At 38.2% G+C, this 12,592-nt stretch overlaps 1 protein-coding gene across 1 annotated transcript in view; it reads right to left on the bottom strand.

Annotated features, from left to right (window-relative positions):
* The window catches only part of CLIP4 (CAP-Gly domain containing linker protein family member 4), a 53,205-nt gene that overhangs the window by 25,401 nt on the left and 15,212 nt on the right, over positions 1 to 12,592 (bottom strand). The window contains exons 7-8 of the mRNA XM_045549324.1: positions 8,998 to 9,234; positions 5,501 to 5,636 (exon numbers count right to left, since the gene is read on the bottom strand). Coding sequence (XP_045405280.1) covers positions 5,501 to 5,636; positions 8,998 to 9,234 — 373 coding nt within the window. The remainder of the gene's footprint in view (positions 1 to 5,500; positions 5,637 to 8,997; positions 9,235 to 12,592) is intronic.

Raw genomic sequence — 12,592 nt, 5'->3', positions numbered from 1 at the left:
AATAAAGTCATAATATGTATATTACCCTCTTTCACTGAGTGTTTACAGCCTAACAAATACACATAATGACTAAAATGGACTATATTAAAAATAACTTGTGGTAAAGCAGGGTAAAAATGCTCAAGACTACAAAAAATTACTGCTTTTTTAGATAAAAAGTGCCAACTATACTACTTTTCTTCTAATCTTGAAATTCTCTCCTAACCTTGGATTCTATCCTACTTTATCCTGATTTTCCTACCTCCTTTTCTTTGTCTTATTCACAATGTTCTGTCTTCTACCTATGAAATTCTCCCTGACTTTCTATTCTTTCTCTAAATTCTCTTCCTTCCCAAACACATACACACACACACACTCACTCTCTGTCAAGCTCAGTGGTGATGGTGATGATGATGATGATAACAACCAGTGTTGCTAAGTATCTGAAGACGGAAATTATTTTATACTCTGGGAATATAAAATTTGTACAGTTTTTCTAAAAGACAAAAATCCTGACCTAAACCACTTCATGGAATTAATTATGAGGAAATAATTATACTTAATTGTGTAGATAAAGGTTACGAGGCTACATTTGTACACTATAAGGAACAGACACACTTTAAGAGCTAAAACAATTTCTAGTTTACCAGAACATCCCAATTTCTAGTTTACTGCTATGACCCAATTACACTTCTGACAACTAATCACAAGAAAATAATCCAAACAGGAGAAAAAGATTGTATGCCTGAATGTCAGCAATGTAATATTATTCATAAACAGAAGAAAACATAACCGGTAATATGATGCAGTAACTATATCTTTAAACTATTATATCACCATTAATAATTAAAACAATAAAGATCACATAGTAATACAGAAAAAATATGAAAAGTAAATTGATAAAGTATTTGATATTATGATCACATTGTAAAAAAATTGGATGTGTAAATATAGACAGGATTGGAAAAAACTGAAAATTAAAATCTTTATGAGAACAGACTATGTACTATTTCTCTGTTTGATTTGTATCATTAATGTCATAATATGTTCAATAAATGTTTGTCTTAATTTGAGGGAAAATATGTGGTTTTTCTTTCAAGATCTTACCAGAAAATTTCTATATGCTAGTATCTTCTTAAAAAGAACTAAAGATTTAATTCTATTGCTTAAATAGATTTCCATAGCATTTAAACCTCATCTATATAGTTCTCACTCTTCTTACCTTTTTAATTAACTGAATTATTTGGGAGAACCAAAACCAAACTCAAAGCAATGACTAGATGCACAGTGCACAGACCACCCTTACTGCTCAGTTACTCATGCTAATCAAAGTACTGATCGGATTTTTCTCAGAGTTTTTAAAATTTTAGATCTTAACATACAAGGCTTAACTAAAAATAAACATATTATGAAGAATTCTTTGCATCAAAGTTATGTGTGTGCCATCACCAAGGTAGTGTGCATTGTACCTGTTAGGTGTAAATTTACCCGTCCCCTCCTCCCCGCTCCCACCTACTTCGTTTCTGTTGAGTTTTATTACCATATGTACACATGGGTGTTTATCAATCAGTTCTAATTTAATAGTGAGTACATGTGGTGTTTGTTTTTCCATTCTTACGGTAACTTTGCTTAGAAGAATGGTCTTGGACTTCATTAAGCTAAAAAGCTTCAAAACTTTTAAATCTCTCTCTTCATAGTAGGAAGTCAATAGATGTCTCAAATTGGAAAAATCAAGAAAGATTCATATAAATATATTATTTACAAATACATATATATCAGATGATATAGCTAAAGAAATTGAAAAAGTTCTTGCCTCTAAAGAGCAGGACTCAGAGGCAGGGAAAAGCAAGCCAAAAGAGGGTTTTGTTGTTAACAAGGCTTACGATACTATTTGACTTATTAAGCTATGTACATGTATTCACTTTGGTAATTATCAAAAGACATAAAAACAGTATTAGCAACAAGTATTAAAACTTACTATAAATTTTCTACAATTTAAAAAAATTTCGTATGTGCTAGAATTAACACATCAATGGAATAAAACAATCCTGAAATGGACCATAGCATTCACAAGAACTTAATCTATAATAAAAGCAGCACAAGTCAAAGGGAAAAATTTGTAGACTTAGAAAGAGAGAAAGAAAACTACTGCTGAAAAAAGACAAATTCTTTGGCCTCTGGTTGGCAGGGGATTCTCCAGCTCCCCTGCCCTCACCTTAAGCAGCTTGGCCACGACCCGGCTCAGAGCACTGAGCTGACTTGGCAGGAAGGGCTATGCCCATTTCTACATAATCCAACGCATGGCCCTTGCCCCCCAACTTGCCTTTAAGTACATAAAGGGGGGTAGATCAAAGTTCCTTGGGGTATCCAGCTTTGTCCTAGCCATGCCTGTCTCTCCTGGGGTGATGAGAGTTTGGGAGTTCAGGTGGCATTCTGTTGACAACCTAAATATTTCCCATAAATCTGATTGACACTGGCCCTATGTGTTGCTATGGGCTTTTGATCCTGCCTTAGCCTGCTTGACAGCTGCCAAAATTAGCTATCACAGGAAAATGAAAATGAAACTCTTTACCTCACACTGCTAACCAAATAAATTCCAAATGGATTAAATATGTGTGAAAAAATTAAAACACTGACATTTATAGGTAGATAGGACTAAGTTCTAGTGTTCAGTATCCAAAAAACATTACAAATGAAGTTCAAAGGCAAATGACAAACTGGGCAAATTATCTATAATAAATATAGAAGCTTAGTATACTAAATATGTATTTTTTAAAACTCATCAGTTTCTTAAAAAACCCCACTAATATCTCAATTAAATAAAATGAACAGGTAATTGTCAAGAAGACACAAAAAATACACACACTACAACAAAACATTTTAAATGTTCTATTTAACCACAGAGAAATATGAATGTGAACGTAGAAATTTTCACCCATCAAATTGGAAAAATTAAAGGAAATGGAGCCATTAAAAATCACATTTTCAAATAATACTTAAGGATTTCAGGAAATTATAATAGGATATCAAGTAAAAATGTAGAATTTTAATTTTCTTCTCCTTTTTTATGTTTTTCAAATCTTATGCAATAAGCATTTTTCATAAACAGTTTTAATAAACCAAAAAATGAGATTCCCTCCTAAATGTGTCCTGACACGAAACTTGTACTTTTGGTAAATTTATAACAGCTGGCCAATGGCTGGCACTTGAGTGTTTACAGGGAATCAAGCTCTGTTCTAGGTGCTCCATACATTTATCAACACGTGGAATCCGTGCAAGAATCCTCATGAGAGTGCTATCCCCATTTTACAGAGGACAAACCGAGGCACGCGGAGAGAAAGGTCACATGGCTGCAGGCAGAGACGCTGGTTCACACTCACTCAGTCAGACACCAAAGTCCCCCCTTCATCATTACACTATACGGCCTCCCCACTGGGCTGTAAGATACTGTACAATCATGGAAAATAATGTCATGGAGAATATTTCAGCGCAAGGAAAAATGTTCACGACATAGAAATGACTACGATATCAAATGGAAACCAATATGCAGAACAGTTGTGCGTGTGTGAATTTGATTAAACATTTGTCAAAAAGAGAAAGAATCATCCCAGCTCAGGAGTACAGTCGTAAAGGTGGCCATACTTGCTTATCCAATTTCTCAAGTTCTTCACGACCTCCAGACTCTATTTCCCCAACAACAGACGCCCTCCCCCAGCCACCACGCCACCGTAAGCGGGACTTTGGGAGGCCTATAGGGCGGGTGGGCTCCTGCAGGGAGGCCTCCTCCCAGCCACTGCTCACGGCAAGGATCACGGCCAGCCCGCAGCTCGTACTGTGCTGATGAGAGCACCCCTCTCTTCTGGCACCACTATCATCACTGTCTCCCCACTAAAAACCACCCGAGACCACTGCAAGGAAAAACGCTTTCCCAAAAAGACCATCAAGACAACCTTGGTCACTACCAGATGCCAAAGACTCCTGTCAACTGTTTGCCTAAATCCACTAACCTGATCCAGTAACCCAATGCTCCCCACACCCTCCAAACCTTTGTATCACGACCTCGGAACCCCATGACCTCACATCAGTCATAGCCCCTGCTTTGCCTGAGTGCTCCTTCACCTTTTCCCTGCAGCTGAACCCCGGCTCTCTCCTGAAGACGCCGCTTCCCTGAAGCACTGTCATGCAGTAGCTGTGCGTGTCCCACACCATCACCTAACACTAGAGGGGAAAGTGGTTATTTTGTTTGTTTTGCCATCACAGCCATTTTCACAACATTTACTTCTCCAAGAGAGTGAGAGTAATCGAGAGATATATAGAGTGAGAAAGAGAGAGAGAGAGAGAGAAGCTATTTGAGGCATATGCCACCAGACTGTTCTACCTACTACCTCTCCTTTTGGAAGCCACCAACTCAACTTAGAGTCGCTACTACTCACTCATTCAGTGAAAACCTCTGCAGCTGGCTGGCTCCCTGCCCTCCTCTCCTCCACTCCTTCTGTCTCCACTTGTGGTGACTTCAACGCCCACCCAGACAGCCGCCTAACGCCTTGGCTGCCAGCTCCATAAGTGTTTCACTTCCAGTGAGCTTCCCCTCTGTGCCCACTCAGCAGGCTGATCACCACCTCTCCACTCCAGAATTCTCACCGAGAGCATCTACCATCTCCTACCATGCCAGGTGCCCTGCCCCAGCGCCCACACTCGGCTTCTCCGCCTCCCCAGGAACGACCAGTCCCACCACTTTCTCGCAGCCCATTTCCCCATCACGCCCTCATCTTCCCCCCTAACCAGCTTAGACTCTGTGATCCAATGTTCTAATCACTCCCTTGCATACACCCTCAACTCCTTTGCTTCTTTCCTTCTATTGTATATTCTAGAAAAATCTAACCCCAGTGAAACCAAACTCTTTACTTATGCGGTACCTATACCCAAGCAGCTTAATATGACAGAAGAAAGATACCTAACTGCACACACTGGTCTCGCTCTAAGTTCATGACCACAAATCTCAGATGGGCCCTCGGCACTGCTTGGCTGTCTACTACGTTTTCCTGAACGTAGCAGACATCTCCTAGATGAGTACTTTACACCTTCTCTCTCCTCAAACCTCCAATCACCTTTCCCTCTCCTAAGATCAGCTAATGACCTTACTTCATATTTTCTGAGAACACAGAAACAATCCAAAGAGAATTATCTCCCCTTTCCACTACCTCTCTCCCCTCCTCTGTGCCTGATCTAATGCTAGGCTAACCCTTATACTGAATCCCATTCCCCTTTTAACTTTTTAAGAACATTCTTCCTACAATTTCCCCTTTCTCTCCTGAAACATTGATTTCTCCCTCGTATTATTCTCATCAATGTGAATAAACATACTACAACCATATCCTATCTTTAAAAAGTCCTCCCCAAATCCACATAGCCTTCACTTATTACCTAAGTAACCCAGAGAAAAGTTTTATATAAAGACTGTAAAAGAGTAAAACAATTATTTTTAATTAATTCTTACTAGGTTAAATAATATCAACCTTACCATATTTAGGGGCACATTTAAAATACTGGACTTTTCCAACACTTCCGTTGTTTTTTCCTTCTGGTTCATCCAATTCAATGCCAGCCCACTGCCCACTTGCAAATTCAGTTGTTCCACAAAATCTTAATGTTCCAAGCTAAAGAAAATATAAATCAGAATAATTTTTGAGTATTACTGGCAATTCCAAGAGTCCTACTCTTGCAAATTTACTTTACCATGGACATTTTTAAAAACTCACTCTCTCAAAGTAGACTTCAGAACAGGGACATTACCAAAGAGAAAAAGGGACATCAAATAATAATAAAGGAGTCAATTCACAAGACAAACTAGGAATATTAAATGTGTATGCACCCAACAACTGAGCTTCAAAATACATGAAGTAAAAACCAATAGAACTGGAAGGAGAAATAGACAAATCCACATTACAGTTGGAGACTTCAATATACCTCTCTTAGTAATCAATAGATCAAGTAGGTAGAAAATCAGTTTAAAATCAGCTATAAAACAATTTGACTTAACTGACACTTATAAAACATTCTGCCCAAAACAGGAGAATACAAATTTAAAAGAACAGAAATCATACAAAATATGTTCTCAGACCCTAATGGAATTAAACTAGAAATCACTAACAGAAAAATATATGGAGATTTCCAAATATTTGGAAATTAAACAATATATTCCTGAATAGCCCATGGGTGAAAGAGGAAAAGTCTTAAGGGAAATTAGAAAATAATTTGAACTCAGTGAAAATGATAATTTATCAAAACTTGTGGAATGCAGCAAAAGCAGTACTTAGAGGAGCATTTATAGCATTAAATGATTATATTTAAAAAGGTCTCAAATCAGTGATCTAACTTTCCACTTTAAGAAACTAGAAGGTGAAGCAAAAGGGAAGGAAATAATTAAGAAATTGTGAACAGAAAGCAACAGAGAAAAATCAATGAAACCGAAAGCAAGTTCTTTGGAAGGATAAAGATTAACAAACTTCTAGCTGGAGACCAAGAGGGGAAAAAGAGACAAGACAAATTACAAACATCACAAATGAAAAATGGACATTATTACAGATCCTGAGTCATGTAAAAAGACAGTAAGAAAATACTATGAACAACTCTCTGTCCATAAATTTGACAAATCTTCCAATTCCTTGAAAGACACAAACTCCCAAAGCTCACACCTGAATTGAATTTGTAGTTAAAAACCTAAAAAAAAAAAGAAAGAAAGAAAAGAAGTGAAACAAAACAAAACAAAATCCCTCTATGCCCAGATGCCTTCACCAGTGAATTCTATCAAATAATTTAAGGGAAAAGTAATAATTCTATACAAACTCTTCTAGAACATAAAAGTGGAGAGATCAATTCCCAACTCGTTTTATGAAGGCAACATTACCTTGATACCAAAATCAGTCAAAGACATTACAAGAAAACCATATAGACCAATATCCATCAAAAACACAGACACAAGAATCTTCAACACAATAACAAAACAAATCCAGCAATATACAGAAAGGATGATACATCACCACCAAGTGAGGTTATCATGGGAATGCAAGACTAGTTCAATATCAGAGAATCAATCAATATAATTCATCATATGCTTAAAACTACAAATCCCTGATAAAATAAACCACAGAATCATAAAAATAGATATACTGTGCTTATGAATTCAAAGACTCGATATTTTTAAGATGCCAGTTCTCCTCAACCTGACCTATAGATTCAACACAACTCTACTCAAATCCCAGCAGGATTTTTAATAAAAATCTACAAGGTCAATATACATAACCTAAACTTTTGTACCCCCACAATATGCTGAAATAAGAATTAAAAAAATCCATAAGTTGATTCTAAAATGTGCATGGAAAGGCAAAGGAACTAGAATAGTCAAAACAATTTTGGGAAAAAAAACTAAAGGCCTGACACTACCTGATTGCAAGACTCACTATAATGCAACAGTAATCACGACAGTATTGGAGAAAGGGTAGTCTTTAGGTCAACAGAACAGAGTAGAATCCAGAAATATACCCACAAAAATACGGCCAGTCAATTGTTGGAAAGGTGCAAGGGCAATTCAATGGGGAAAGAATAGTCTTTTCAAAAAATTGTGCTGGAACAAATATATAACCATATGCAAAAATTAAAAAAAGAAAAAGAAAGAAAGAAACTCAATTTATATAATATAAAACCACACGTAAAACCTAAACTATAAACTTCTGGATGAGCATAGACTATTTCTTAGATATGATACTAAACACACAATCCATAAAAGAAAAAAGTTGACGTCATCAAAATTTAAAACATTGGCTCTTTGAATGATACTCTTACAAGAATGAAAAGACAAGTAACAGACTGAGAGAAAATATAAACAGAACAAGATTGTCCATAAATTGATAAAATTAAACCTAGTTGATTATTAATAGTATAAGCATATTCATTATACATGCTTCTAATTTTGAATAGTTTAAAATGATCCAAAATAAAAAGTAAAATAAAACAATAGAACTCTTAAGTTCAGTCTCAGACACAATATAAAAACACTACAGAAGGTGAATATTAATCCTAAATTTAAAAAAGGTATGCATTCTTAATTCCTTGATATTTTAGCTCCACAGACAAGACAATGAAAAACTAACAAATGTCCTGTAAATGCATCATTTTGTAACTTGGTGAATGTCATTTTCTTAACATAATACCTTATTTGTAGTTTTGTTTCCGTTTTGAAGTAATTTTCTCAATAAATCAAACCTCTAAATTTCAGTTTTTTCTCAGAAACTTGCCTCACCCTCCCCACAAGACCCCCCAAACACTGAGATGTAACCATATTGGGAAACTCAATATGCCAGCAGGAATCCCCTGTTCCATTCTCCACACCCAGCTCCCTATTAACCTCAACATTGAGAATAAAAACAAAAACATTTCCTATATGAGATACTAAAAAGAAAAGAAACTGACAAGTGACTGCTATATGGAAACTGAAGCTTGGAGAAAAAGAGGCATCTGGAGAATTTTCAACAGGATGGTGAGAGTAGGAGGAGTCCTCTTTTCCACATAAATCTGTTATCAGGTTATATAGTCGTTCAGATTTCCCTATTTGTGGGACCTCAAAGACAAACATCCATGAACAGCTGGGGTCTCCTGGGCTCCACTTCTGAGGATCAGCGGCAGTGGGAGAAGCACTGTTGGGGGCTGTGAGGAAAATCCTCCAGGCTAGACCACTCCTCAGCTCACGCCTCTAAACCCACTCAACAGTTCCACTATACTCCGCTCTTTATTCAAATAAAGATGTTTTCATCATTAAATTCAAATAGTTTCTTAGATCACATTAAAACCTTGTAGTAAATTTGCATCTAAGTTTCACATTTTCCATTATTTTTCTATCTATATGTTGGAAACTTTTTTTAAAAATTCAAAACTCTGACCATGCTGTATGCTCCCTTGCACACAGGCCACAGACACAGTGACCTTGGACACGGCTTTAGAGATTGCAGCTACTTACTATACCTTCTGTCCTGCGATAACAACACGATCCCCCAACTTGAGGCCAAGTGACGTCAGCATTGCCTTGCTAGTGACATGATCATGATTTGGAAGCAGGGCCTTTGAGATATTACATGACAGAGGCACCGCATCTAGGAGCATCTGCTTGATTTCTTTGGCAGTTGCTGCGGCATCAGCCATTTCTAATGGCATGTCTACTGGGTCTGGGACAACGTCAGCAGGGATCTGTCCTTTGTCATTCTACAAATGAAGACAAGAGAAAATTCTCAACTCTTATGTACTTAGAGCACTAGACAGTCATATAAAATTCTTGTTGGAAGAATTTTAAGTTAAATTCATTCATCATTTATTTATTCAAAAATATTTCCTGAACACCTACGATACACCAGGCGCCATCCTAGGTGCTGAAGATACCACAGTGAAGAAAATAAAAAGGCCCTGCCCTCAAAGGGCACACATTCTGGAGGGACATATAAACCATGAAAAATAACACAAGTAAATTATGTGGTATAATAAATGGTAACAACTGGCCTAAAGGGGGAAAAAAAAACAGGGAAAGGGAATAGAAAACATGGGGACAGGGGTGGCTGTAGGGGAGCTATTTATACAGAGTGGTGAGGGAGGCCTCGCTGATCAGATGCATTCAGAGACCTAACGGAGCTGAGGGAGCAGCCGGGCAGGTTCCCTGCTGGGGAACAGCACTGTGTGCATGGGCAAGTGCTCAGGCCACGAGTGGAGAGCACCCCGGCTGCACAGGCATACAGTAGGCAAGTTTGGAAACAGAAGTCGCAGGACTGACTGGCCTCCCAATCCCAGACCCAACTCTTCATCGTTGCCACCTTGGCTCTGTGATCTCTCCTGCCCACCCATGGGAACTCAGACTTCAGAAATAGAAACAAGGTAGCCGGGTGTGGCACACGCCTGTAGTTCCAGCCTACTTGGGAGGCTGAGGCAGGAGGACGGCTTGAGCCCAGGAGTTCAAGGCTGCAGTGACCTATGATCACACCCCTGCACTCAGCCTGGGTGACAGAGCAAGATCCCGTCTCTTTTTTTTTTTTGAGACAGAGTCTCACTCTGTTGCCCGGGCTAGAGTGAGTGCCGTGGCGTCAGCCTAGCTCACAGCAACCTCAAACTCCTGGGCTCAAGCGATCCTCCTGCCTCAGCCTCCTGAGTAGCTGGGACTACAGGCATGAGCCACCATGCCTGGCTAATTTTTTCTGTATATATTTTTAGCTGTCCAAATCATTTCTTTCTATTTTTAGTAGAGACGAGGTCTCGCTCTTGCTCAGGCTGGGCTCGAACTCCTGAGCTCAAATGATCCGCCCGCCTCGGCCTCCCATAGTGCTGGGATTACAGGCGTGAGCCACCGCGCCCGGCGATCCCATCTCTTAAAAAGAAAAAAAATAGCAACTAGAGTTTCGTAATTCCAAAATTGGGGCTATAATCAAGAAAACAGCTCTGTTCTCACTATAAAAGTGAGACTATCCTGGGATTTATCCTGTGACAAGATGAAATGGCTAGTTATAATCCCACTATCACTTGCATGGTGTTTATATAATCAAAGCCCTGTCATATAAATTATCTGTCTTCTTACACTCCCTAACCAAAACCTTAGCCTGAGAAAGAGTCCAGATTATAATCTCCTTTTAATATGACAAAGGAAGATTCTTTTGTTAATGGAGAAACTTTTTTCCCTTTCTTCTTCACTGCTGATAATATTCAAAAGACCCACAAAGATAAAAGAACGAGGTTTCTGGAACACACTTAGTTTGCAACTGCCTCACACTGTTGTTTTAAAATTCAAGTCAGTTTGGTCCTACGTAAAAATATAGTAGGAAGACATGTTATCAGATTTCTGGGATGGTGACGGACTCTTTTAATACCATTTTTCAAGAAAAAATACAAAATATAATGAAGATTATATTTGAAGTATTGCACTAATGTATACTCCGAGAGAAAATTTGTTTAAAAACCACCTGGACTGATAAGTCATAAGCTATATTTAAAATGAATATTTTACTTTAGACTTTTGTTATGTCCTCACTTTTTAGAGCCAGTTACATACTTCTGGTAATTCCCATAAAATTTAACAATCAACACTTCTGTTAAGAAAACTAAATATCGGTTAGAATTCAAGTCACAGCACCAAAAATAAAAAAAACCCAAAAAACTAAATAGCAATAATGACAACAAAAGGACAGTGATAATACCTTCCTAACATGAGAAGACTCACTCATGGTTAACCACAGAATTCCATCTTCTAAACAGTGGCTGTCCAAGGACAGTCTGAGGGCCACTGCTGAACCACATGGTGACTGCTTTTTAAGTGTTAACTTTCAAAATATGGCAATCTAATTTGCTTCTGGCCTGAATTGGTAATTTAGCTCAATGACACACCTCACGGCATCTTATAATTCAAAACATCGTCCCCACTTACAGGGCTTTGCCACAGTTGTACTGGCAAAAGCAAACATGCACCCCCTTCACATGCCAGCCAGGTTGAATTGCCGCTTCCTAGCCTTCTTGCATGCTACTCTCTCTGCCTACAATGCTTCTCTCACCTCCCTCCAGCAAGCGGTTAATTCCTGCCTGTATTTAACCACTCGATTTAGATGTCACCTCTCTGAAGCCTTTGGGCGAGGCCCCTCCCTTGAAGCATGACACCCGCATTCTGTGCCACCCCCACTCCACTGTGTCACACTGAACTCAGCACAGATAGTCAAAGCGACTGCTTCCTTGCCTGCCTCCCTGGACTATATTCCTTGTGAGGGCAAGGACTTTATCTACTTCATTGTTGTATTCTCCCAGTGTCCAACAAACACTGGTCGGAAGGATGGGAAGGAGAGAGGAAATTAACAGCTGGGGACTAATCAATGGGGCTAAACAGAAAAGTGGCAAAGAAGTAGGGAGGAGAGGGAACATAGGGAAGAGGGGAGGGAAGAGGAGGCGTTTTCAAATACCACACGCTCACCTCCGCCCATGCCTACTCCTCCAAGGGACGGTACAGACCCCATTAAGAAGCCCTGCCAGAGCAGGCCATGCTTAGTAATACAGGGGAAATGAAAACTGAGAACCACTTTCTCAAAACAATAAAATACCAAAGGATTTGAAGATCAGGAAACTCTGTCCTATGTCTTAATTTTGTAAATCAGTGACATTTTTTGTATAAAAGAATATATTTTTCCTTTAAACATTCATTTTCAAAGATTTACTCCATTCTTAAATGTGATTTTGTTTTAACTTTCTGGAATGAATTTTCTTTCAGAAAAACTTAAAATACGATTTAATGGAAAAAATGTTAACTTTGATATATGTGTTTATATTTGGGAAATAACTTTTCATAAATATATCAAAAGCCTAAGTAAAAGATACTTAAATTCAAAGAGTATGACACTTTAAGGAGGATTACTTTCCTAAACAGAAGTAAGTTTTGTAGAACTTATCAATATAAGAGGATTGAAACTCACTGTTATGCCTTAAATTTAAGATAAAGATTGTTGTCATTACTCTTTATGTGTGACACAAAAATATAAATTACTCGCTCATATAAGAGTTCTGCTATTAATAACAACATCCAGATTTAATACTCTGCTGGAAG

Source organism: Lemur catta, chromosome 4 (genome assembly GCF_020740605.2).
Source record: "Lemur catta isolate mLemCat1 chromosome 4, mLemCat1.pri, whole genome shotgun sequence".
In the NCBI taxonomy this organism is placed as follows: domain Eukaryota; kingdom Metazoa; phylum Chordata; class Mammalia; order Primates; family Lemuridae; genus Lemur; species Lemur catta.
This window is presented reverse-complemented; position numbering and strand designations above follow the sequence as displayed.